General features: G+C 37.9%; 1 protein-coding gene across 1 annotated transcript in view; it reads left to right on the top strand.

Moving 5' to 3' along the window:
* Positions 1 to 12,609: 12,609 nt before the first annotated feature.
* Positions 12,610 to 24,553, top strand: part of LOC139737102 (uncharacterized) — a 95,369-nt gene continuing 83,425 nt past the window's right edge. Inside the window, exon 1 of the mRNA XM_071647780.1 lies at positions 12,610 to 13,209. Within this exon, the coding sequence (XP_071503881.1) occupies positions 12,661 to 13,209 (549 nt within the window). The 5' untranslated portion in view covers positions 12,610 to 12,660. The remainder of the gene's footprint in view (positions 13,210 to 24,553) is intronic.

Genomic DNA, 24,553 nt, shown 5'->3' on the forward strand with positions numbered 1-24,553 from the left:
ATCCACTCCCATTGCTCATTCTCAAAGGACACAGTTTTTATTTCAGACATGCGTGTCTTCGCAAAAAAACTCTTGTGATATGTGCAACTTATTCGGTGTTGAGAGCCACACATGACAAAAACAAAGAAGTTCAAAACTTCAATGTTGCCAAAATTTGTTCATTTGTTCTCCATGTTTGTTTGCGTCAATGCATTATGACACACCAGATACCCTCAAAATTCTGACTCTATGTACATCTGTGAAGTTCTTCTACATCAGATGAAGAGAAGAACAAGGTAAATTGAAGAAATACAATATCTTGATTCTCTCTGTGATGTTTCTTAGCATCTCTACAGAGGACTGACTCATTGTTCTAGTTACAATCTCATATACGTACTGTCCAATAAAAATGATCCAGTCATAATGCTGGACTTTTTAAAGGGACTCTAATGCACTACGTCAAAAGGAATGCAGATTCGAAGGCGATGATGCAGAAAGAAGCTAGAATCTTGCTGCTTCATATCAACAAATCGGCTTTCAACCTGCAAGACTCGGAATACAAGCTGTGATGTTTCCTTCCTATTCTGAACAGCTTCTGACACCCGTAACTTTTTGTGCCTTTGGACTCTGTATGCGACCAAGTTTTTTCAGTGGATTATGTCTCTACGTCCACATGCTTTGTGGGGGGGAAAAATAAATTATGAAAAGAGGCCATCTTTCGTACCACTTTAGGATGGAAGGGGTTAGTGATAGCGTGATACAATCTTTTTGACGACCACGCCCCCAGCTTAAAAGTGCTGCTTGCTTCACTGGCATATCTTGAATGCTGCTGTGTGATTTGGAGTAAATATCTGATTGGCATTATTAAGAGTCATAGTGTGTTATGGCGAGGGCCAACGTGTGTTGACTCTGACTGTAGCCCTACTTTGTCTGTAGTTCCGAACCCACCGGTCACCTCAAGTCTAATTCAGAGAAAAGGAGGACAGTGCAAGTACATTCGTAGAGATTAAGTCAAGGTGTAAGTCAAAGAGTTTCTCAACTTTTTAAAACTTTCTATTCCCTAACCGCTGACACCAAAATTTATCTGACACAGCTACACATTTTGTATACTGTGAGTGAGAGAAATTATTGTTTTTTTCCCCCCTCTTTGTGCTGCTTGTAATTGTATCCAGCACATTGTAAGATGCTCATGTGTCCATGCAAAAGAGTTGAAAGAGAGTTGAGAGAAAAAAAAAAAAAATGTTCTGTTAAGAGATGATTTTTAACAGCAGTTGTACAGGATGGAAGTTGGATATTTCGAAAGATGGTAGGTCTGCCAAAGGCAACGTTTTTGCCAGAGGAAATCAAATGCAGGCATGAATGTCGATGGTAGATGTTTGCGTCGTTGCTTCATTCTTAGGCCATTGAGATAATATGTTTAGTGACAAAGCTAGTTGGTGTGAGGGACCAAACTTAGATGAATCAACATGAGAAACAAACAGACAGACAAACAGATGTTTATTGCTTTTTTTTTAAGGGTGAGGATATACTATGTGAAATGGAGAGGTGGGATAGAGATTTGACATTTTTCTGACAGAGATTTCTGATGTCGATTTGATTGAATCATGAGATTATCTTCTTCTTTATTTTTTCCTTTATTGTACATTTATTTGACTGTACATCTGAAGCATGCTGGTACCAAAAAAAAAAAAAAAAATCATGATTTTGTGACCTTTTTGCAGGCAATTTGACAATAAGGCAACTTTGCCCAATGTTGATAACATTTACCTAATTATGTACCAGTGCATAGTAGCATCAGAAACCTTTATATGGTAATATGTAAAGCTTTATGTCTTTATGTTAATCGTATCTATTCTGATTTCTTTGCAAAGCGTATGACTAGTAGGCATTTTTTTCTCCCAAAATGTGTGATCATAGGGATTTTCTGTGTGCATCTTTTTATGATGATACTCTTTTTTTTTTTTCTTAGCAGCCTACTAACTGTGTAGATATGATTTCTTGTGTGATGATGCATACCAAATTCAATCCGAACATAAAAAATATGAAAGTATTTTGATATCAATCGAAACTACTCACATACGTCATTGTATATTATCTGAAGTTATTATGTTATATATAGGATTATCAAGAAGCAAATTTATGTTGTTGTTTTTTTCTCTGGAGCCTTTCATTTGTCATAGAATTTTTGTAAGACATGATCATGTTTGTTTGAGATTAAGTCAAGTTTGGTCTTGCAGGGTAAATATGCATCTAACATCAAAACAATATTGGAAAAAAAAAAAAGAAGATTGAAATTACCTATATATCCAGTAGTGTGGGTATTTAGGTGTGTGCCAATAAACAGTTGGTTCATCACTTTTGTAATTGCTCCCTTGACCGAGGTAATAGCAGTATTTTCTCACTTTTTTTCTGTACTAGTAAATTTGTCGTCAGTTTAGCTCACAAATGTAAAAAGTGTGTAATGTCTTTTGATAGAATCCAATCTATGACGGCAGACTGAGCTAAAGAGAATGCTATGATTAATGAGCTTGAGTCTTTTCAACGTTTGATGTATATTAACCAACACTCCTTGGGCAAACAAGAGTCATGTGTTATCTTCTTTGCCCGTTGTGCTAGTTGTGATCACTGCTGTGTATAAAATACTGCCTTAGACCTTGCATTTTTGAAGAGCTTGCTTTACTAGACCTTTGCAAGCAGTGAAATCATGTGAAAATTGCAAGCGTGAATGTAATTTGCTTTTTCTTCTGGATTATGTTTGAATTGATATGATTATCCACTGATGTGAAATTCATCCTCTATTTTCGGTGGGGCCATACTTAAATAAGTGGTACTATCTCAGCCTGTAAATTGGTTTGTTTTGTCCACCAATATGCTCCGTGATCAAACAACAACGATAGGAAACCTTGAATTGTGCCCATCTCGGGGACAGAAATGTAACAATGTGATGATGATTATGTGCACAATTTATACTGATTGTCAACAATGTCTGTATTGGAATCATTAGTATTTTTACACGAATTGAATTTGAGCAAGTATCTATAAAGCTTGCGAACAGAATTTCATGCATAGTGCCAACTGTAGGTCTGCGTGGGGCTCTTTCATTTTATTTGTTGTTTTTCTCTCTCTCTATCTTTCTCTGATTTGGAATTTTTCTCTGTAATTTGTATGTTGTTCCAGTCGAATTGAACTGTGTACTGAAATGTAAGTGCATAATAGATGTCCGCAGTTGAGAACAAACCTCTCTGATGTTACGATAATGGAAAGTGATTATTTCTACAGAACAAACATGTGCAGAAATGGAAAGTCATTGGTGATATGTGATTTTAAATGTTACTAGATAGCGCTATGAGTTTGACATCCTTCCCTAAAAATAACCTTCCTCGTTGGCAGTTCAAAAGTCATTTCCTTTTCTTTAATGAGGTATCTCTCCTTTTTTCTTTTCTTAATTACGTGGTACTCGAAATGTATGAACTTAAACTACCTCTTCAAAAAACCGACTGAATGAATACTTTGGTATGAGTGTGTTCGCACAACCAAGCTTGTTTCCACTAGATTTCGGCAGGAGTGCCTGTGAGTAGAAGACAGATTTTAGGACAAGCATGCCAGCTTCCCAGTATAGACTGCTTTCGATTGTCCATCAGCTGTCGGCAAAATACCTGCTCTTTAAAAAAAAAAAGAAAAACAAAGAAAAACAAAAAAGAAATATGATGACACCAAAGAAATGTCAATTCATTTTTTTTTTTCCTTATTTTTTTTTTCCTCCTTCATTGGAAGAAGTGTGTCATATGTGTACTTTTGGTTTTAATTTGGCAAGGCAACTTAATGACACTAATATCAGTGTATGGAGTGTCTGTTCTACCGTTTGTGGTTTATCAGAATTTGTTTCTGTTTGTTTTGTTTTTTTGTTATGGGTAAAGTATCAGAAAATGAATGGATAAATTCCACAGGTTTCTTGAACAAAGAGACTTGAAAATAGTTCTGTGTGTGTTTGTTAGTTAGGACCTGAAAAAAAAAATAATTGTGCATGATGGTAATGATTTATACGAATTAATAGTTTTTTTTTTTGCAAAGATGTAGGCACCAACATACAAGGATGGAATGTGAAGGTTTGACTGAGGAAAAGTGATGACATATTTACATGAAGAAAAAAAAAGAAAGAATTTGTATGAAAGAAACTTAGAGTAGATGAAACTAACATTATACCAGTAGAGCTCACCAGATATCACGTAAGAATGCACAAGCATTCAGTACGTTTTGATGGTATCCATTCTTAAGATTTTTGCGTTGCGTTCCTGTGGGGTTTTATTTGTCTTTTGTCTTCTTCGTGTATGACGTTGTCAAGTCATTTGTGTTGCACGTTCTCTCTTCAATTTTGTTTGTGTGTGTGTGTTTGTCACGTGAAGTCAAACTTCAGACCCAAGCTTTGCTTCAGTGTAGACTCTCTATGGGTGATCATTTTATATCTCTGCTTTGATTTTTCAGAAATTATATTTTCTTTATATTCTTCCAAGTAACAATATTGACATTTGTTTTTCATTTATCAAACATGTACATTTTCTTTTATTTCTTTTTGTAAAAAAAAATACGAAAAGAAAGAAAGAAAAATTAAAACAGTACTGAACTAATACTGTTTGTATACTTGTCAGATTGTTAAAGGAATGATGTGCCTTCAGAATATTAAATATTGTTAAATGGCACAAAATATGCATAACCATATACTGTGTGATACTGTGTCTTTATTCTCTTGTGGGATTATGAAATGTGAGCTTGGATACTATGCTTGTTTGAGAGATACGCCTGAGTAGTGTGCTGTGATTTGGTATCACACATTGTGTAGCGAACCCGCCCTGTAACAGAGCTGGCAACTTTTACGTCTACAATATTCTGTATGCTTTGATTTTGATTTTTTTTTTTTTTAGTCTCCTTTTAGGGGATGGACTGGTTAATGGCATTAATCTGTATTGGTTTCTGTGGATTCCCTGCTGATGATACAACAACCTAGTGTTAATAGCTAATAGTTGCATTACAGAGTACTTTTAACAGGTTTATGGGACAGTTAAGTTATGGCTCATTTGGCGTCCTAGGGTTGACAAAACTTTGTACAGTGCACTCCCGTTATAATGAACACGGTTATAACGAAATTCTGGTTACAACAAAGTAAAAATTTAGGCTAAGACATTATCCACTCTATGTATTCTTATTGTTTGTCTTTTTGTTTTGTTTTTGTTTTTGTTTTTGTTTTTGTTTTTGTTTTTGGTAATAACAAAATTTCAATATAACAAAAGAAAACTGTCGGTCCAGAGGACTTCGTTATAATGGGAGTACGCTGCATATTGAAAATCACAAATTTTCAGGAAAGAAAAAAAATGGAAAAAACCTTTTTGGATTTTTGCAACATTTCCCCCCAAAAGAAATGGATGTTGACATAAAATTAATGTAGTTCCAAGCATAGCACATGAAAAATCTCACTTAATTCATTCATAGCAAAGAGCAGGGTGCATAACGTGGTGATGAGGTTGTCCACCCCAAGTACATAATACAATTTGTACAGGACCCCATGGAAGATCAGCTAATGCAGCTGAATATGGGTTGAAGAGCCATTGTGAACAGGTAGAAGTTGAAAACAAGCAAACAAACAAATTTATAACTATTGTGTTTTAATACCCAAATCAGTATTTTTCATACATATCGGATATATGCCAGATGAGATAAAGTCTTGTCACTCAATGGATGATGGGTGAAATTTAGGCTGTATGGGATCTCATTTCCCAGTAGCAGAATATTATTGGTGGATTTTAAAGTGCATCCCAGGCAGTTAGTTGGATGATGAGGAGAAGGGAGGGGAGAGGATGGAGAGAGGAGAAGGAGCATGGTGCATGGCAGTGTTGGTGGTGATACATAGTGTCATTGTCAGTGTTGGTGGTGATACATGGTGTCATTGTCAGTGGTGATGGTGGTGATGCTGCTGATTGAACTATTGTCACTGTTGTTGGTGACAATGGTGGTAATGCTGGTGATGATGATGATAGTGATGGTTATACTGATAATAGCTGCTTCTTTATTGTTGGTGGTGGTATTAGTTGTAGGTTTGTGGTGGTGGAGATGATGCTAATTATGATGGAACAACCATTGATGGTGGTAATGATGCTACTATGGAACCATTGGCTGTGGTAATGATGCTAATTATGATGGAACCACTGGCGGTGGTAATGATGCTATATATGATGGAACCATTGGTGGTGGTAATGATGTTAATGATGGAACCATTGGTGGTGGTAATGATGTTGATTATGATGGAACCATTGGTGGTGATAATGATGTTCATGATGGAACCATTCGTGGTGGTAATGATGTTAATCATGGAACCATTCGTGGTGGTAATGATGTTAAACATGGAACCATTGGTGGTAATGATGTTAATTATGATGGAACCATTGGTGGTGGTAATGATGCTGATTATGATGGAACCATTGGTGGTAATGATGCTGATAATGATGGAACCATTCGTGATGGTAATGATGCTTATTGTGATGGGACCATTGGTGGTGGTGATGATGTTAATCATGATGAAACCATTGGTGGTAGTAATGATGCTGATTGTGATGGAACCATTGGTGGTAATGATGCTAATCATGAAACCATTGGTGGTGGTAATGATGATAATCATGATTGAACCATTGGTGGTAATGATGTAATCATGATGGAACCATTAGCAGTAATAATGTTAATCGTCATTGTCATGGTTGTGATGATGGTGGTAATTGTGGATGATGGTGATGAACATTTTCACATTGCCCATGGTACTAGTGGTGATGGAAATCATGCTGATGATGACAGTGGTAAGGATAATGGTTGTAGTGGATGTTGCAGTGGTAGCAATAATGCTGCTAGTAGTATTGATGGTGCTAATTAATGACGTCATGGTTGAAAATTAATGCTGCTAATGGTGTTAGTAATTTACAGTTTGACAGTTACAATGTATTGGTACTATAGTATGAAAATGGTGGAAGAAGTGACGTTAATCGTTGAAGATAACAAAGACGCTCTCACATCCATCCTCATCTCCTTGCCCTATACCATGAAACATTTTGTGAGAAGACAAGGACAAGGATGATGTCTCGAACGGGATCATGTTTCATCACGAGAAAATGTTAAATTGGCGGCACTTCACGCACACCTTACACACACACTCACACACACACACACACACACACACACACACACACACACGCGAAGAACCATGGCTACGTCGCAGTCACGTGACAACCACAGGTCACGCGATCTGCAAGTGGCTGACTCTTCCAATTTTAACTCTTAATGTAGGCAGGATTTATCTCACCTGTAATTGTGTGAAATTCACTACCTTCTTTCTATGGATGAATCTTACGGGGTACATGCACCCTGCAATAGCAGGGATTGGAACAAAACTCAAGTAGGTATTGAAGATGCAACAAACGTTTGAGTTTTTCATGAAAATTTAAACGTCTGTAGACTGACAGTTTAATTTGCGACTTGATCCAAAACCGTCACAGATCATGGGAAAGCCATTTCGTAATCTTCAGGAGAGAGAGAGAGAGAGAGAGAGAGAGAGAAAGAAGGCACTCTGCGCCCGCAATATGTAAAGGTTACACAATATTTTCTGAGGTCATGTGACAATAGGAGATTAAAGAATATCTTTTACCAGTAAATTTTCCAAGACTGCATGAAGTCGAAAGAAGATTTTAAATGCATCTTTCCCACCCTCGGTCTCCAAACGTTGTCCATGCATGGCATAGATGTCATAATGACTGCCATGATTTAACCATTAAGAAAACAACAACAACAACAAACAAACAAATAAATAAATAAATAAATAAATAAATAAATAAAGAATACAAGAGATAAGAGTGTGAACAAATGCATGCCGGTGCAATAATATGTTCAAACAAATAATGAAAATACACAATTATGTTAAATAATTACAAGAAATATCACTGTTCACATTTTTATTATGTGAATGTTGACGTGTTGTTTCTTGATATAGTATTTTCTCCTCTTTCTCTCGTTGGCGCTCCGAGACAAGGCAGTGTACTTGGTACTAAACTTCTTTTCGCGTGTGTTTGTGTCTTAAAGCACATACTGAAGTTGTTCTCCAGAAAAGAATATTCACAATGTAAATATATCATCAAAATATGCAGCATGTAAACATTAAAGTCGAATACATCGTCGTTAGCAATACATTAGGGTAAGATACATCCATGAAGCAAACAAAACTCGGGCATCCTGTCTCCAAGACCTTGAGGAGATGGTAAACAAAATCCTCCTTTTCCTCTCCTCCCTCCCCCTCCCCCTCCCCCCTCCGGGATCCCCCTCCCCCCCCCCCCCCCCCGGGCTTCTCGGTTGAACCGTCGAAATCATACGAACTGTATTTCATTTTCGGAATTTCAAACTTTCGGAATAACGGACCTTAGTAATAAGGCCACATCAATGTTCGGATAAATTACCCCTTAATCATTTTCGGATGAACAAATAGCTAGATGTACGGAATTTGTGCGTTTTGAAATAACGAACTTCTATTTCATTTTGGGAACCTTCTGAATAGTGAACAGCACCCGTCGAGCCTTGTAAGGCGCCCTCTATCATAATCGATGACTGAACCGAATTTTAATATTTCCTTCTAACAGCATGGAAACCAGTTCGGTAAAAATTTTTATTTTAATATATTATTGGCTATAAAAGGAGTTACAATCAAGAAACGCTTGTTTGTAAATATGAGATGAAATGAAATAGCGAAAACAACGTAACATGTTTGCCTTTCTTGTCTAGATCGGCTTGAAATTGTTAGCTCTGGCATCTCAAGAAAGTTATGTTTTCATTGGCGTTTATATTTCTCTGCATGAAACTCTATTCGGAAAGCAGCTATGATCGGATATCATTAATTTTCATTTCATCATTTCATTTTTGTCCAAGTTATGGGAAAAAAACATTGCATGGAAACTTGGTTTTGTCACATGTTCACTATGGAAACATTTAAACAACATATATATATATATAAACAACGTATTTGATGACATATTAACGATAGGTCTGTTGTGGTAAAAGAAATAGGTGAGTATAGATTTAGTGGTGATCCAGATAAAAGGTATCTCTAAAGGATGAGGATAAGATACAAGAGTAATACTGTATCTCGTCAGAGTAATCTTGAAATAAAGCGGATTTTAGGGAAGAAATTGCCGATGGAAAGAGGTAAGAATATACGAACAAGCAAGATAATGTCTTCGTTAGTAAAGACCTCCTTACAAACTTCTCATAGATAAGTTATGTTTGCAGTTTTATCGTTGGAGATTACCTTCCTATGATTGCAAAGCTTGCTCAATTTTTTTTTTAGTTCTTGTTTTGTTTGTTTATGTAAGAGAATTTCGACACTATTTTCAAGTAGACTTCAGTGAAAAGAATGAAATATAGAAAACACAAGTATACAAATTACGAATGTCAGAGTTTTATTCAAGTGGAGTAATTAAAGAAAATTAATCAGAATTGCAATATTGCACATGTTTTTACTCAACAGTAATATAGATTAACGGTCATTACATGCAAATTAGATGAATATGTAGATGAGACTATAGCCTATAATAACGCTCATATCAGTTTGTATATCAATGTAGAATTTGTATGGGTAAAATACCAAGTCCTCCATTCATTCATCAATGCTCGATTCACACGGTATACGAAAGCTATAACTATAATGCGGAGAATGTCAGTTTTTGTCTTTTTGAACAATTCAAAAACGTCAGCGAAAAATTGTATCGTCGAAATGGTTTGGGGAAATTATGAGGCAATAACATCTCTGTTCTCTGTTATGTGATTGTATCACTATTGGTGAGTTACCATTCTGTTTCTTTGAGTTTACTTAAGGAACAAATGCCAACTTGAAATGGATTGAAATCCATTGAAATCAGGTGCTGTTCGTTATTACGGAGGCTCGGTAATCACAAAATGAAATCAGATTCGTTAATCCGAAGATGAAAGGAAGGTGCGTACGAACGAACTTTCGGAATTACCAGCCTTAAATTCGTTTTCGGATTAAAGAACCTTCGAAATAACGAACCTTTGGAATAACGAATTTTCGGAATACCGAACCATGAAAAGCGAACCTTGGTAATAACGAGCCTTCAGAATAACGAATCTTATTTCATTTTCTTTTGAACGATCCTCCGGAATAACGAACCTTCGGAATGACAAACTTTAACCTCGAAATCAAGTATTAGGTAGATTGGACAACTACTTATAGTATATACGTTCTGTTTTGCATTGATTTGTAACTTTGCAATGAAGAACATAATGAGAGCTTAATAGCAATCAACGTATGCAAAGAGACTCCTCTGTAGAAATCGCTCAATCAACGCACGGGATCATTAATGCAATATTCTACACTGTGATTGTATAACAAAACAATTTGACACCAATTTAGATTTCTCATGTTGTTTAGACTTACCTCGCGTCTAGTTCATTACACATTTAACTTGCTTAGTTTAGTAATTAAGTCTATTACAAGTCCAGGTGGACAATTCAGTCAATGTTGTTCTGAAGTTGAATAATCTGAATACGTTTCAGTTTCATACGAAATTAATCGAAAGTTTTCAGAGCCGCACTAAACGTTTTGTGGTCCAACGAGCTTTATCAGTAACACGCTGTCGCCTGCTTACTGAGAGATGGAAATAAAATGGTCAGACGAAAAAGGATGTGAAAGGCTAGCCTGGATAGAGAGTGAGAAGATAGAGAGATAAAGAAGGAACAGAGAGAAAGCAAACAGAATCTACGGGGGGGGGGGGGGTACAGAAGAGTGAGATGGGGGGGGGGGGAGGGAGAGAGGGAGGGTGGGGGTAAAGGTGGCGATTGAAGTGCTAGGTATGTTGTTCTGTCGTGTATATATTGACAGGTTGTACATCGAGGACTGATAAATATCACGTATACATTTTATATACTATAGTATGTTTATGCTGTATATGATTTCTGATTGAATCCATTCCCACAGTGGCGGATCCGGGGGGGGGGGGGGCGCACCGGGCGCGCACCCCCTTTTTATTTATTTGCGCCCCCTTTAATTTTGCAAAGGCGCCTCCCCTTTACGGAATTCCTGGATCCGCCCCTGTCCCATCAGATTTTGACATTTTCTCTTACTAGTACTTTGCACAGTCCTCGTTTCAGTTATTTGAGACACTGGGCTAGACCAGGGAGGGCCAGCTCTCTCCCCCTGGGTTATCCTCTCTCACTAAAAGGCCTCCCTGGTTGAATTATCGCATGTCATAATACTTATCCAATTGCTGTCAAATTCAGCTCGCTATCATACTATTTCGTGTGCAGAAAAAAACAAACAAACAAACAAACAAACAAAAACAAATTAGCAAAACATTACTTAGGAATTTCTTCAAGCAGCTATTGTCTAATTGTTTCTCCACTCCCCCGTCCTCAGCCCAGAAACCTTACATATTAGTATATCATAGTCTCCCTGCGATATTAGGATGAACAAGTACTGAACCAATTTTACATTGTTCTGTCATTATATCAGCTTCAGAAATACGTTTAGGTCCTACAGACACTTTTCGAAGTTTATATGGATAACTCATGCAAAGTTTTCATTTTTCTTTGGGGAGGGGGGTCTTCTAATTTGAGACCCACCTTTTAGCCTTTTCCAGAGAATAGGACTTAGAAATGTTGTAATCGTCAATACCGCTTTAAATATATTGATTATGTTATTGTCAGTGGCTGTTAATTCTGTGAAAAGAAAAAAAAATCCCCCATCAAAAACGCAAAAGTCATGCACAAAAAGGTGACGTGCAAGATCGTGTAAATATCCGATTAGATTGTAATGTGATACCGATGTTTATTCCACTGAAAATTAACGACTTATAAATTGTTCTTATACAGTTCAGATGCATGCTTCATTGGGCCTTCATTGATTATTTCATACACTGCACCTTGATGAGATAATACTAGTATTGGAAATGAACTTTGTTCCCTACATTTTCTGCTCTGTCTGCCGATTCTTGCGTGACGATGTGTTCACACAAACGATCGATTACTTGCGCATGCGCCTTACCATTGACTGACGCTATCGTTCATCAACACTCGATTCCCATACGATATGATGCGATGCGATTGAACTGCTGAGCTGGCCTCGATGGTATTAGAAAAAAAAAGTGTGAGAAGATCTAGAGTGACGTCCGTCGTGAGCGAGGAGATATAGGACACGACGCTTTGACATGTCTCATTTTGGATGCACCTACCTAGCTAATTAAAAAGAAGACCCACGGGATCTGTAGTATTGTGACTAGAGATACAAAACACATGAGGCCGAAACCATTGTCAGTGAGCGGGGTGTGATGCTTCTGCTGAATGGAACCAACTGTCAGTCCTTTCCGTGGCTACTCGTATTCCTGCGGTGAGCTAAAGCTAGCAACGCTAGTCAACGGCCTACTGCTGGGTACGGAGTGATGCCTCAGCCGCTTGGCATAGATATCCGCAAAGTGACACATTGCATTTTAGAATTTCATCTGTGACAGTAATGTTTACGCATGCTTGGAATTAATATTATGTTTTTATGTTATTTACAGTTTCTATCATGTTGTTTTTAAGCGCCTGTGTGATGTCTTCGTTCAATTTTGTTGAATTTATTGTGGAGTAAGCGAGGTCAATTTCAGTATGGCATCTCGTGGGAACGGCTACAGCGGCTATCACCACCAGCAGCAGTGGCAGCAGGCGTCGTCGGCAGCTTCGCGACGCCGGCGCTTGGGCCCGGCTACTCCCCAATATGTCGGCGGAAGCAGCAGCAGCGCGGCGATGCCTGTAGTAAGCTCCAGAACTCAACCACGACGGTATTATAACATTCCGCCTCACCTGTATCGAGGGAGGACCACATATGATTCAAGGGATCATTCATTCTCAGGGAACTACGTACCTCGTGGCAATTTTGCCACCGATTTTGCAACTTATGAAGACGATGTTATTGTCGAGGAAATCGAGGACAAAGATTGGGAGGAGTATGCAGCAGAGCCAGAGAGAGGCAGAACTTGTAGTAGTAGAACTCTCCGACACAGCATCAGCTATGACTCGGACCTCTCTGGGAGTCCATCGAACTCCAGCATCAAAAGGGGCGCAGAAGATTGGCACTTATTGTTTGATACAGGAATGTCTCAACAAACAAATGAGTTTTCTGTGACAGCAATTTTACCCAAAGGACGAAGAGTAACGGTAAGTTTATCACTAGATCACGGATTATCAGATTATGATATCATGATACCGGTAATTGCATTTCAAGTTACTGTCGTTACTAATGTTTGTTCTCTAGATCAGATGGATATCAGTCATCAATAATCTTTGACATATTTTGCAGTGTGGAATGTTTTCTCATCCTCCAAATCTAGTGCTCATGTCTCTCTTCAGCAGCCAGGAAGCCATGTGATGTAGAATCTATCAATAGCCGCCCATAATTCAACCACAAGACCGTCCAAAATTTGACCGCCTGCTACCTACATGTAAAACCTATGCTTTTGCGCCTGGTCGAACCTTGGCAGGGGAGGTACATGTGTACATGTACATACATTGTATGAAACCTTGGTGCGGGTGCCAATACAGCAGAAGATGTCTTCCGTCTATTAATGTGAATCCCATCTTGTCTAAGATCTGAAGAAATTACAATTACACTGTAGCAGCGACAAATGCCTTTTCATGCTCAAACATGGAATATTTGCCTATAAAATTTGATATGACCGTATGCCCCCCCCCCCAAAAAAAAAAAAAAAAATTACAACGGGACTCTCTGCAATGATAACTTTAAAAATAGTGAATCAATCCATACAATTTCAGGGTACGAAACTATAACTCATCGCCCACATCTTACAGAAACCCATATTTGATTTGCTTCAGTGGTCAAAGAGAAATGAGGAATTTGTAGAGCATGTCAGGAATCTCTTCCCTCCAAGTTCTGTCCATTGTGTTCACAGTCCAAGAGCATCCAAGTGCTAAACTTAAAAGAATCAGACTCTTGACATGCTTTACAACAAGCCACATTTCTCTGTGACTGTGTTTACAACCAAATTGAATGGGGTTTTCTGCAAAACAGAGCTAAGATGTTATATTTCAAGACCCTGAAGTAGCATTTAGACAGTTAATAGTCATATTGGGAGTTATCAATGCAAAAATCTGATTGTAATTCTTAAATTGTAGACATACTGTATGGTGGCTTTGGGAGAAAGCAATTTCATTATCGCAACTCCTATCTATTGTACCTTTTCACTGGGAAGGCCATGAACGCAACTCAGAAATGGACAGATTATTATCTTTTTAAAAATCATCTGTAATAGGAAAGAATGACACAAGTTCAAGATACAGAAGTCACATTGTAATACCCTGGTACAGTATAATATGTATTTCTGCCAATAGTTAGTGAGGATTTTCTGTGGTACCTTCTACCAAGAAGATGATATGAAAAGGGGTTTGATAGGATCTGATTTGTCAAGATGATACATTGTAGTTTAAACTGCCATCCTTTGACTAAATTTTCGCGCTTGGCCAGGTAAGAAGAGTTTCACGTTTTTTTCATGTTTTTTTTAATTTTGCGTTTTTTTAACTCCGCATTTTTTTAATTCCGCGGAATTCCGCGGACTCAAGACACAAATCAGACTCAGAAGACTCAACCTTACCACTCTGGAAGTCAGAAGGAAGAGGGGCGACCTCATTCAAGCGTACCGCATCATAACACAGTTAGACAACATCGACCCAAATTCCATCTTCCAGAAAACAACATATCAAGGTACTCGAGGACATTCCCAGAAACTTGCAAAGACATGCCCTAGACTGGATGTAAGAAAACACTTCTACAGCCAACGAGAGGTAGACAGCTGGAATAAACTCCCAGAAGATGTCATCCAGTAACAGACACTCCTCACCTTCAAAATGAAATTGTCTAAATTGGGTTATTAATGGGCTAAAAAGCTCCCTAAACCCTGCCACACTTGCAATCTATCTATGTGAAGATGGAGGTATGGCACTTCAAGGTAAATCAAAGTACAGGAACAAAGGGCAAGCAAAAATATTCATGATGTGCTTTTATTTTCGTGCTAGTTTCTGGTTGCGTGAAAATGTGCAAAAATTTCACCACCGCGAAAATTTCCACTTTTACAGTATAGCAAAATCAGCCCGTCCTCAACGGTTAATCAGGTTTGGATTCTGCTCCTCCGTGCTTGTTAACACAAAACAATGTTAGTCATCTCACCTCGTTAGCGCTATGACAAAAGGGCTGTTGGTGCTGTCTTGTTTATGACTGGCTTCCACAGGGAGAGGATGGCTGTATTATTAGGCCGAGAATATGGACGTCTCTTCTATTTTAAAGGACTGCTCTGCGGTGTTTACATCATGGATGTAGCGAAGGGGAAATCAGAGCATGCCACTAATTAGAATCACTCTGGGTGATAGAGATTGAGGGAAACCAAATGTGATGCTGTCTCAAACATGATTAATGCCGGGCGATTTATGGATAGACATGAACATATACACACGTGTACAGCTGTATGGAGAACAGGAAATGTACTGAGAGAGAAATAGAGAGAGAGAGAGGGAGGGGAGATTGTCTTGGAAGGTAAGGGATTGATACTGAGAGATAGGATCTGTAAAATTGACAAGATAAAGGACAATTTAAACAGTGTCAGTAGGCAAAATTATATCGGTAGTGCTTTGTTACAGAAAAAGGAGAAAAAGATGATAATGATGCTTTTATCATTTAAAGTTTTTTTTTTTTTTTGCATTTACTGCAGTATACATTGTACTCTATAGAATCTGTTGTGCTACTTGAGATTGGGACTCAATTTCCTTCAACAATAACCCCCCCCCCAAAAAAAAAAAAAAAAAAAAAAATGCTAATAAATCTATGTATTGATCCCATGCATACTTCATGGTCCACAACTGCCAAGAGGATTGCTCTATGGGGTTTTAGTTTTCTGCTGTTTCATATCAATATGTTGCAACTATTATGAAAGTGTCAGCCAAAAGATACTTTATTCAACATTATCATTGTTTGTTCTTTCTGTTGACGAACTGAAGATGCACTAGCTTCATAAATATGGAAGATCAAGCCAGGTGCAAGTAACTCAATTTGAAACCGCAGACTGTGGGAAAGAGAGATGCTTGATTTTTGCCCACCGTAACGGCTGAATTTTACATGCTGACAAGCTATAAAATTACAATGGCGTAGCGTGTGTGTACAAAGAAAAAGTTGTTGTCAAGAGTCCTGTATCAACCTTGTTGCCACTCTGTGATTTTTGTGATCTTTATGTAGATCCTTTCATACCTTCAGAGCTCATTGATGTCTTTAAGTTACAGCATACTACAGATCTCTACAAACCTATGTGTATCATGCACTCATAATTTGTAATGTTGACACAAAGTCAAGGGCAAGGTGAGTGCTGGATTCAACTCCATTTCAAATGGTCGCCCGAAATGCTCGATATTGACGAAGTAGCGTCAGCAAAATACTGCCAGAGAGGCTTTCGGATTTGTCAAGTGCAAACATATCTGATCCGGACAGCATCAAACAGAAATTGTATTCATGAATTATTTCTCAGCAGCAATTGTGCGGACATTCAACCAGAACAAGTGGTTAGAGGGGAATATGCTTTTGTGTGTATGCTGTAGCAGGTTATGTACATAGCGTGTGTGTGTGTGTGTGTGTGTGTTTATATGTGTGTACATGTCTTTTTCATTTTTTTTTTCTTCTTTTGGTTAGGGGAGAAGAGGTAGAGTCATCAACATTGTGATGTGTAGTAAGTATGACAAGAGGAAATCACAGCCAGCCTGGTGAACCTGCATGGTCACTATTGCAGCATACTGTGTACTTTGTGTTTGGCCAAGTAGGACATACAGTTGTACATTTGTAATACATTGTACAACTGTCCAGTGACTGTACAGGCAAGCCTTGGTATCTGTTCCTTTTTATGACATGAAAATTTATATCTGTAGATTGATGATGGCATTGTCATTTCAAAATTCTTTAATGATTTGTACACGACAATATTATTAAATGTAATGCGATTGAATGATGATTGAAAGCAGCCACAACCTCTTCTCTAAACATCATTTTTGCTCTGTTGTCATGACACACACATACACACACACACTCACAAATTGATGCATAAGATTCATTTTTTTTTTAGGTATTAAGAAAAAAAAAAGAGAATGTATTTATTGGCATGTACAAGGGAGACTTGTGAGATGATGACCATCACTTCATCGAATGCCCTTGATAGTCAGCACTAAAAATGGCACTGTTTCATGTAAACATGTACATATGTGCACACCTTTAATTTCTTGCACTGTATGTACAAACTGTACTTCACACTAAATGAGAGTTTCAAGTAAAAGTAGTAGTACCATGGGGGATGTGTATGTGTACCATCAAGTTCATGTTGTATAAAAGCCAGTATGTGATTGTGATACATGGAGTGTGTGATGTATTCCATTTGCTGTACCCTAGAAATACAGTGTATGCACAGTACATTATGTGGGTATACTATTCAGGTATTCTGTTAGTATTTAGGGAATACTGGAAGCACCTAAAATTGGGACAGAATGCTCTCTTGGTGTGCCTTATTTAGGTTACAACTTCCAAAGAGCTGCAGAAATGCTGAAATGTCCAGAGTGTGTGGTAGCTTACATACGTAGATGCAATCAAGCTACAGTAGATGTCATTTTTACTCAGCTTTGCCTCATTAGCATTAATTGAACCAGTGGGACATGCCACTCAACCAGCTCAGGTACAGTGATGGACTGTGCGTATAGAAAACAACCTGTCATGAGGCTGAGCAATTCAAAATGTGGGTTAGGTAGGCTCTAAACAATGTACAATGTACATCATAATTATGCCTAAAAGTACAATGACAGTCTGTATTGCACATGAAGCAATTAATTTAAAAGAACCTAGTCATGCAAGTACATGTATGTAGGTTGTGCGACCGTCAAGTACAATTGTATATTGCTGACTTGTCTTTCGTAGCAATGCTGTAAAAGTTAACCCATTCACAGTGGCTGTAATAGATAAGGTAGGCCTACATTACAAGTACAGATGATGGGAAAACAGCCATGTTATGTTGTCAAAAGGGATTCATGAGTTGTTTGCCACAAGAAATGTGGTGTTGCATCTACAATATTAATTCATTCCTGCGTAGGATCAGCAATTGATAGTGAGAGAAACCAGAGCTCTTGTATTTTGCATATTTCAGTGCTTTGTTTGTTATCTTTGATGCAAGTCCTCTTCTCAATCATTTTGCAAAATCAACACAAGGAACATATTGTACATTGTACAATGTACTTGTGCACAGTATTGTATGTGTGTACATTTGTATGGAATGTACAATGCAGAAATGGTACAATTTGCTGAATATTGACATGGATTCCTATATGGGGGAGGAGGGGGAGCGGCTGGATGGAGCTCTGACTTTTTGTCTTCTTGTTTCAACCACCATGTGAGATCATGAATCAGATGAAATAGAATTTTGGCCTTGATATATAAAATGATATCCTTTTTTTAGATAACCTGCATATAAAGCATTCTGTAGGCCTATATACAGAGGATATGTTTCAAAGTTTACTTGAGTGTTTTTCTCAAACTGTACATTATGCACACATATGAAATGAATCTCACTCTGACAATGTAATAGCTGGTAGAAACTGAAATGTTATACCAGGGAGCTTTCTACCTCCCTGGTTTCATTATGTATTTTTTTTTTTTTTTGTACTTGGACATGTACAATGATTTCCTCCGACATTGTTCCACATCCTGTGATTACCAACAGAATCCTGAGCCTAATGAAGCAAGTCATTTTGTTGCAGTGAGAAAACCAGAATATTGCACTCGACATCCATGTACAACTTACAATGTTCATAGTACAATAGCATTGATATGATGTATACCATAGGTGCATCCCCGTCAGTTGCCTTTGTATGAAATGAGATTCTTTTTATTGTACATGTCTAGCTTTAATACCACATTGGGTAAGGTCAAATGATTAACAATTTGAATTTACAGATATTCCAGAAACCAGATATCTGAAATGTAGAAAGAATGTTGATGTTGGAGTGTGCATGACATGAAGGTACAGTTAATTATTTGTGATGACAGAGTGCAAAGATTGCAGAAGAGATAAGAGCTGCCGTACATAGTGTCACTTGTGAAGTGTGCACCTTGGTGAAAGCGTGGACCTTACCGCAAAAGTATAGCAAATGCAGAAATGGTTGGGAATGGAGTAAGGAAAAAAAAAATTGTTGAGACTCCCTTGTAGGGCTCAGGGGTCATGCAGGGCTGACTGTGCAGGTATGCAGGAACCATTCCTGTCCAGATCAAATGTCAAATTATGTCAGCACCGAAAAACAACCCCATCTACCAGTTTTCTGCCCGAGCCTGTTGACAGCTCACATCTACACACATGTACAGTACTACCGGTACTACTACTACTACTACTACTATACAGTACCACCTCAGGAATACAGTCCTACAGTGTACCAGAATGGGATACCATATGTCATAAAGAACATAATTTGTTGTATTCTGTATTCATGAGTTATGCATGGAATAAGAAGAAGGGAAAAAAAAGACGTCAACTCATTTAAGCATTTTCATTGCGTAGATTGTTCTGTTGTGAACAAGTACAATTGTAGGTCTGATAGAAGACTTACATGTATGTGTATTTGTGAATAATCGCTACAGGGATGACAAGGTGCAGCATTATAGGCCTACATATGTCACACATTGAATTCACTTTCTTAGCATTGACCGCACCGTGCCAGTGTATCTGTAGTATTGCATGCATACATTCACCCTCTTCAATTTTAGGAAAGTTATATGTTGTGCAGACAAAGAAAATTCTGCGCAAGGAATGCTGTTCTTTAGGCCTTTTTAGTTTGTTTGTTTGTTTGGTTTTTTTTGCTGATACTTTAATAGCTCATGTACACATGTACCTGTATGCAATGTTGAAGCCAAAAAGGTCATCCTCAAGTAAACATTTCAAAGGTAAAACATGTATGTAGTTCTGGTAAGGGGTTTGAGAACCTGTCTTGCACCATTTCATATTTGCTTTAAATTCATAATGGTTTACCATTAGTACCAAGAAACTTACCTGGCTAATGCGATTTGCCAGGATGACAGGTAATTTTGGAGTATTTTGAGATTAAAAGAACATAGAATAATAAAAGTCTGTATAACCACTTTTATTCCATGGAGAATCCAGGCTGACTCAGACTCGGGGACAACCCGGCCCTATTTCATACAATTTACAAGCTGTTTGTGATCGCCATGAGATAGGCGCACATTCAGTTTGTGGTGTGCCAAAGGGGTTCTTTTTTAGAACCTCTTAGATACATGTGCGCGTTGTGTCAACTTGGCCCCTGACTGCTACCAGCCAGAACGTGAAGCGCTCCCATCGTACAACTGTACAATCCAGAGGGACAACTCGGCCCCGCCGTAAGAGCGAGGCCGAGTTGTCCCCGAGTCCGATGGTGCAAAAGGTTGGTTATTGGAAATCAAGTGTATGATATAGGCCTACTGCCAGTCCAATTATTCCACAAAGGGAATGGGATGTGATGTGTAGAACAGGTAATATTCTTTGAGGGTTTATTTGAACAGCTGTTTAGTAGTACCAGGATACATGTGATTCGGTATACAGTCCCATTGCAGATGCACGGTGTATTGTCGAGTTCTCATCTTATGATCTGTAATTTGTCAGGGGAAAACAACATTTTTTTCCCCACACACATTGCAGCAGTGCCAATGTACTGTGTGTCTGCATGTAAGTTCAAATATGAATTCTCACAGGATAGAAATTACAGTTGCATGTGCGGTTGCATCATTGCAATGACAGGACAACATGTACATGTAGTTATGGATTTCTGTTGATGAAGGACAGACACATAAAAACTTGCCATATTAAAGTAAAACATTGTCTTTCTTTTTTTCAAGTGTCTGTACCATTTCAGTGAATCATTGTGTAACTAGAGATTGTAATTTGTCATCACTGACAAATTAAGGTGATCCGATTTTTTTTTAATCAATGATTCGAGTCCTGATCGTAATAGGCATGACAATACAAGTTTCATCTGTGTTTAGAGACATTGGCCGTGTGAGGTTTGGATTCTCATTTAGAAAAGGGAGTCATATCTGCCATCTTTGGTACCAATTCTGTATACACTGAATAACGAAGATACAGCAACGAATACATATGACCTTTGACCCACCTTTACACTCCCAAGATGGCATCTGAGGAAAAAGTGGTTATTTTGTGAAATGATTCTTGCGACATCGTCTATATTCGTGTGCAAAATATGGCAAAGATAGGACAGGTATTCACCAAGATGCAAAATGCAAAGTCTTAGGTACAACATAAAATCTGGGAGAAATTCACCGAAGGGTAAGTGAGAGCTAGTGCTCGATAAAGAAAAGCATGTCGATTTTCACATTAAAAAAAAATCCCTCCCATAGAGATAACACGTCATAACGAAAATACAGAAAGAAGTACATATGACCTTTGACCTCACTTTGCACACCCAAGATGGCGTCTGAGCAAAAAGTGGTTATTTTGTGAAATGATCCTTGTTACATGGTCTTTGTGTGTGCAAAATATGGGAAAGATAGGACATGTATTCACCAAGATACAGGATGAAACATTTATGACCTTTGACCCTAATTTACATACCCAAGATGGTGTCTGATCAAGTAGTTGTTATTTTATGAAATAATGTACGTGACATGAACTAAACATGTGCAAAATATGGGATTGATAGCCATTGTTGTTGTTCATCTATTGCACAGAAAGTAGTAGAAAGAAAGAAAAATAAAGAAAAAAATATGTTATTTTATAGAAATTTGAAGGAGAAGCATAAAAAAATCAGAAAAAGATAAAGTTAGGAAGGGAGATTAAGACTAACTAAAGAAAAAGAAGAAAAAAAGTGTTTAAAAAAATGAAAAAAAAATATTGGCAGGGGTGAGCCTCGAACCAGGGACCTTAGGATTACGAGTCGGATGCGCTATGCAATGACCTATTTCATGCTCCATAGGCCCTGTGTATTAAGCAAAATGACGCTGCATCGAAGCCACGTGCCATTTTTAACCAAGTTTTTCGACGTGATGCCGACGTCGTATGAAAAAATGAAGGGCACACTTACGATAGCCCAAAGTCTCAGCTACAACATACTAAAATCTGGGAAAAATTCACCGAAGCAAAAGTGAGCTAGTGCTCGAAAAAGAGAGTCATGTCAATTTTCACTGCCAGAAAAACTGCTCTCCCATAGAGATAACACGTAAACTGGTCAAATTCTACAAGGATACATTCAACCCATTTTTACGAGGCGATGACGTCATCCAATCAAAATGTTGTTTTTACATTAATGAAAGAACATTTCATAAGCTACAACATACTGAAATATGGGAGAAAATTGGCAGAGGATAAGTGAGATACGCTCGAGTAAACTTGTAATTTGATGACGTCATTTTGAAAATTTACTTTTTTTACTTTATTAAGAAATTTGATATCTTTTAATCATTTTGTCAGCATTGCCTACCCATGAAATGACATGTACAACTCATCAGCTTTTAATATATGTAAAGAAAATGGGGGGTCACCGTCCATCCTGACGAGTAAAATCGGATTTAAAATTGGCAGTTTTTTGGCATAGTTGCACTGTATATCGCCATTGACGCGCGCGCGGAATTTCAACTTTGACGGCCCCGTATGACGTCATATTGAGTCGGATTGACTTGAAACGTGGTATAAATATTCCTTGACATTTCAGACATGCGATCAAAGTGAAAAAACTGGAAATTTCAATTGCATATGAGCTGTGCGTGCGTATATGCGCGCGCGCGTACGCGTCCGTCCGATTTTTTCAATTTTTCAAAAAATGCTCCAAATGGTCTGAAACGTGTGCAAAAAAATTTTGAGCTCGATTGGAGCATACAAATATTTCAACGCGCGCGTACGCGCACGTTTTAAGAGAAAATATGAATTTTGAGAACATGAGTAGAATGCGCATAACTTTAAATATATGTGACGTAAATTTCATTGAAAAATTCTATTTCATTAATGAGATATGATTGAGAATGTGTTTTCATATAATGACGTCATAGTGACGTCACGGTCGACTGATCACAATGATACATTAGATTTGCCGTCTTTGGGACATGATGCATACATGATATAATTTTGAAATTGACAGGCAGCGGACTTTCTGAGCTAACCTCTGCACAACTTTTGAGGAGAAATAAAGAAGAAGAAGAAGAAGAACAAAGAATCCGTACAGATACAGAAGGTGATCCGAGAGGATACTCGGATCACCTAATTAATGTCTGGGGCCAGTGATGAATGTAGAGTGTCAGTAGTTGTTGCCAAGTAGATGGTTGTCAAGCTTTCCACCAGAGTTGATTTTACCATGGACCTATTCGTTGTAGGTCCATGATTTCACAAGGGTGATTAGTAGGGGTGTTCTCAGGGTCATTAGAGTTCAGACAAGGTAGTAAGTAGATTTAATCCTCAGCTTCCCACACTGTCTGGTTGTCAGGTATCAATACCCATGTAATGCACAAGCAATGTACAATGTACCATTGTGGTTTATCATTTGTGCACTCACTGTAATATAGTCCACAGAATTCCATATTGCATCAGATATAGCAGAATGCTGCCAAGTCTCCCTGATTTTGCAGGAGGCATTCTGAGAACTTAAAGGGATAGTGTAAATTCTTGTAGTTTTGGTTGAGGAGAGGATTGAGCTTTTTTGCAAGATACTAAGAAACCACTTTATGAAATGATAAAGAGCACACAATTTCTATTTGCAGAATTCAAAGTTTATTCTATGAAAATCAGTTTTGAAATGGCTGAAATATCAAAAAACAAAGTAAAACAGGGGATCCTAATGAAAGGGTGGTCCCACTTTTCATTGGGGTCGCTTCGTTTTGGATATCTCAGCCATTTGAAAACCTATTTTTATTGAATAAACTTTGAATTCCTATTAGAATTATATGCTCTTTCATATTTCATAAGGTTTCTCATTATCTTCAAAAAAAAAAAAAAAATCATCATCAAAAACCGTTGGAAACCCAAAGCCCCACCTCAACTGAAACTGTTCCATCCCTATTAAATATGTCTGTCATGTCCAGATAACAGAATAGAACAATCTCTGTGATTCAGGACTTAAATTTGCCAATTGAAATGCATGCAACACGCATGATTCTCCCTGATTGCTCTTTGGAATCTCCCTGATATCAGTGGATGAATGTTGGCAGTTTTGTTCTAAAGGCCCTTCTTACCTCATGTAGAACAAATACGATATTTCAATGTTTCTTCATAGATACTGTTTGCTTTTTATAATGCAACTATTCTGAGGCTTTTCATTCATGTGCTATTATATGACAGGAGAAATAAACATTCTGAAACTGCACCAGTACTGAAATATCGATAAAGCATAACAAGGCGCAGCGCACTGTTTAGCACATGACAATGTCCAACAGCTCAGCATAATGACAAGCCCATGAGGTCAATGTACTTTCAATGTGCAGCTG

This window comes from Diadema antillarum, unplaced genomic scaffold (assembly GCF_040938485.1).
Source record: "Diadema antillarum isolate AM-2024a unplaced genomic scaffold, OU_Dant_1.0 seq00000682_RagTag, whole genome shotgun sequence".
NCBI classification, from domain to species: Eukaryota; Metazoa; Echinodermata; class Echinoidea; order Diadematoida; family Diadematidae; genus Diadema; species Diadema antillarum.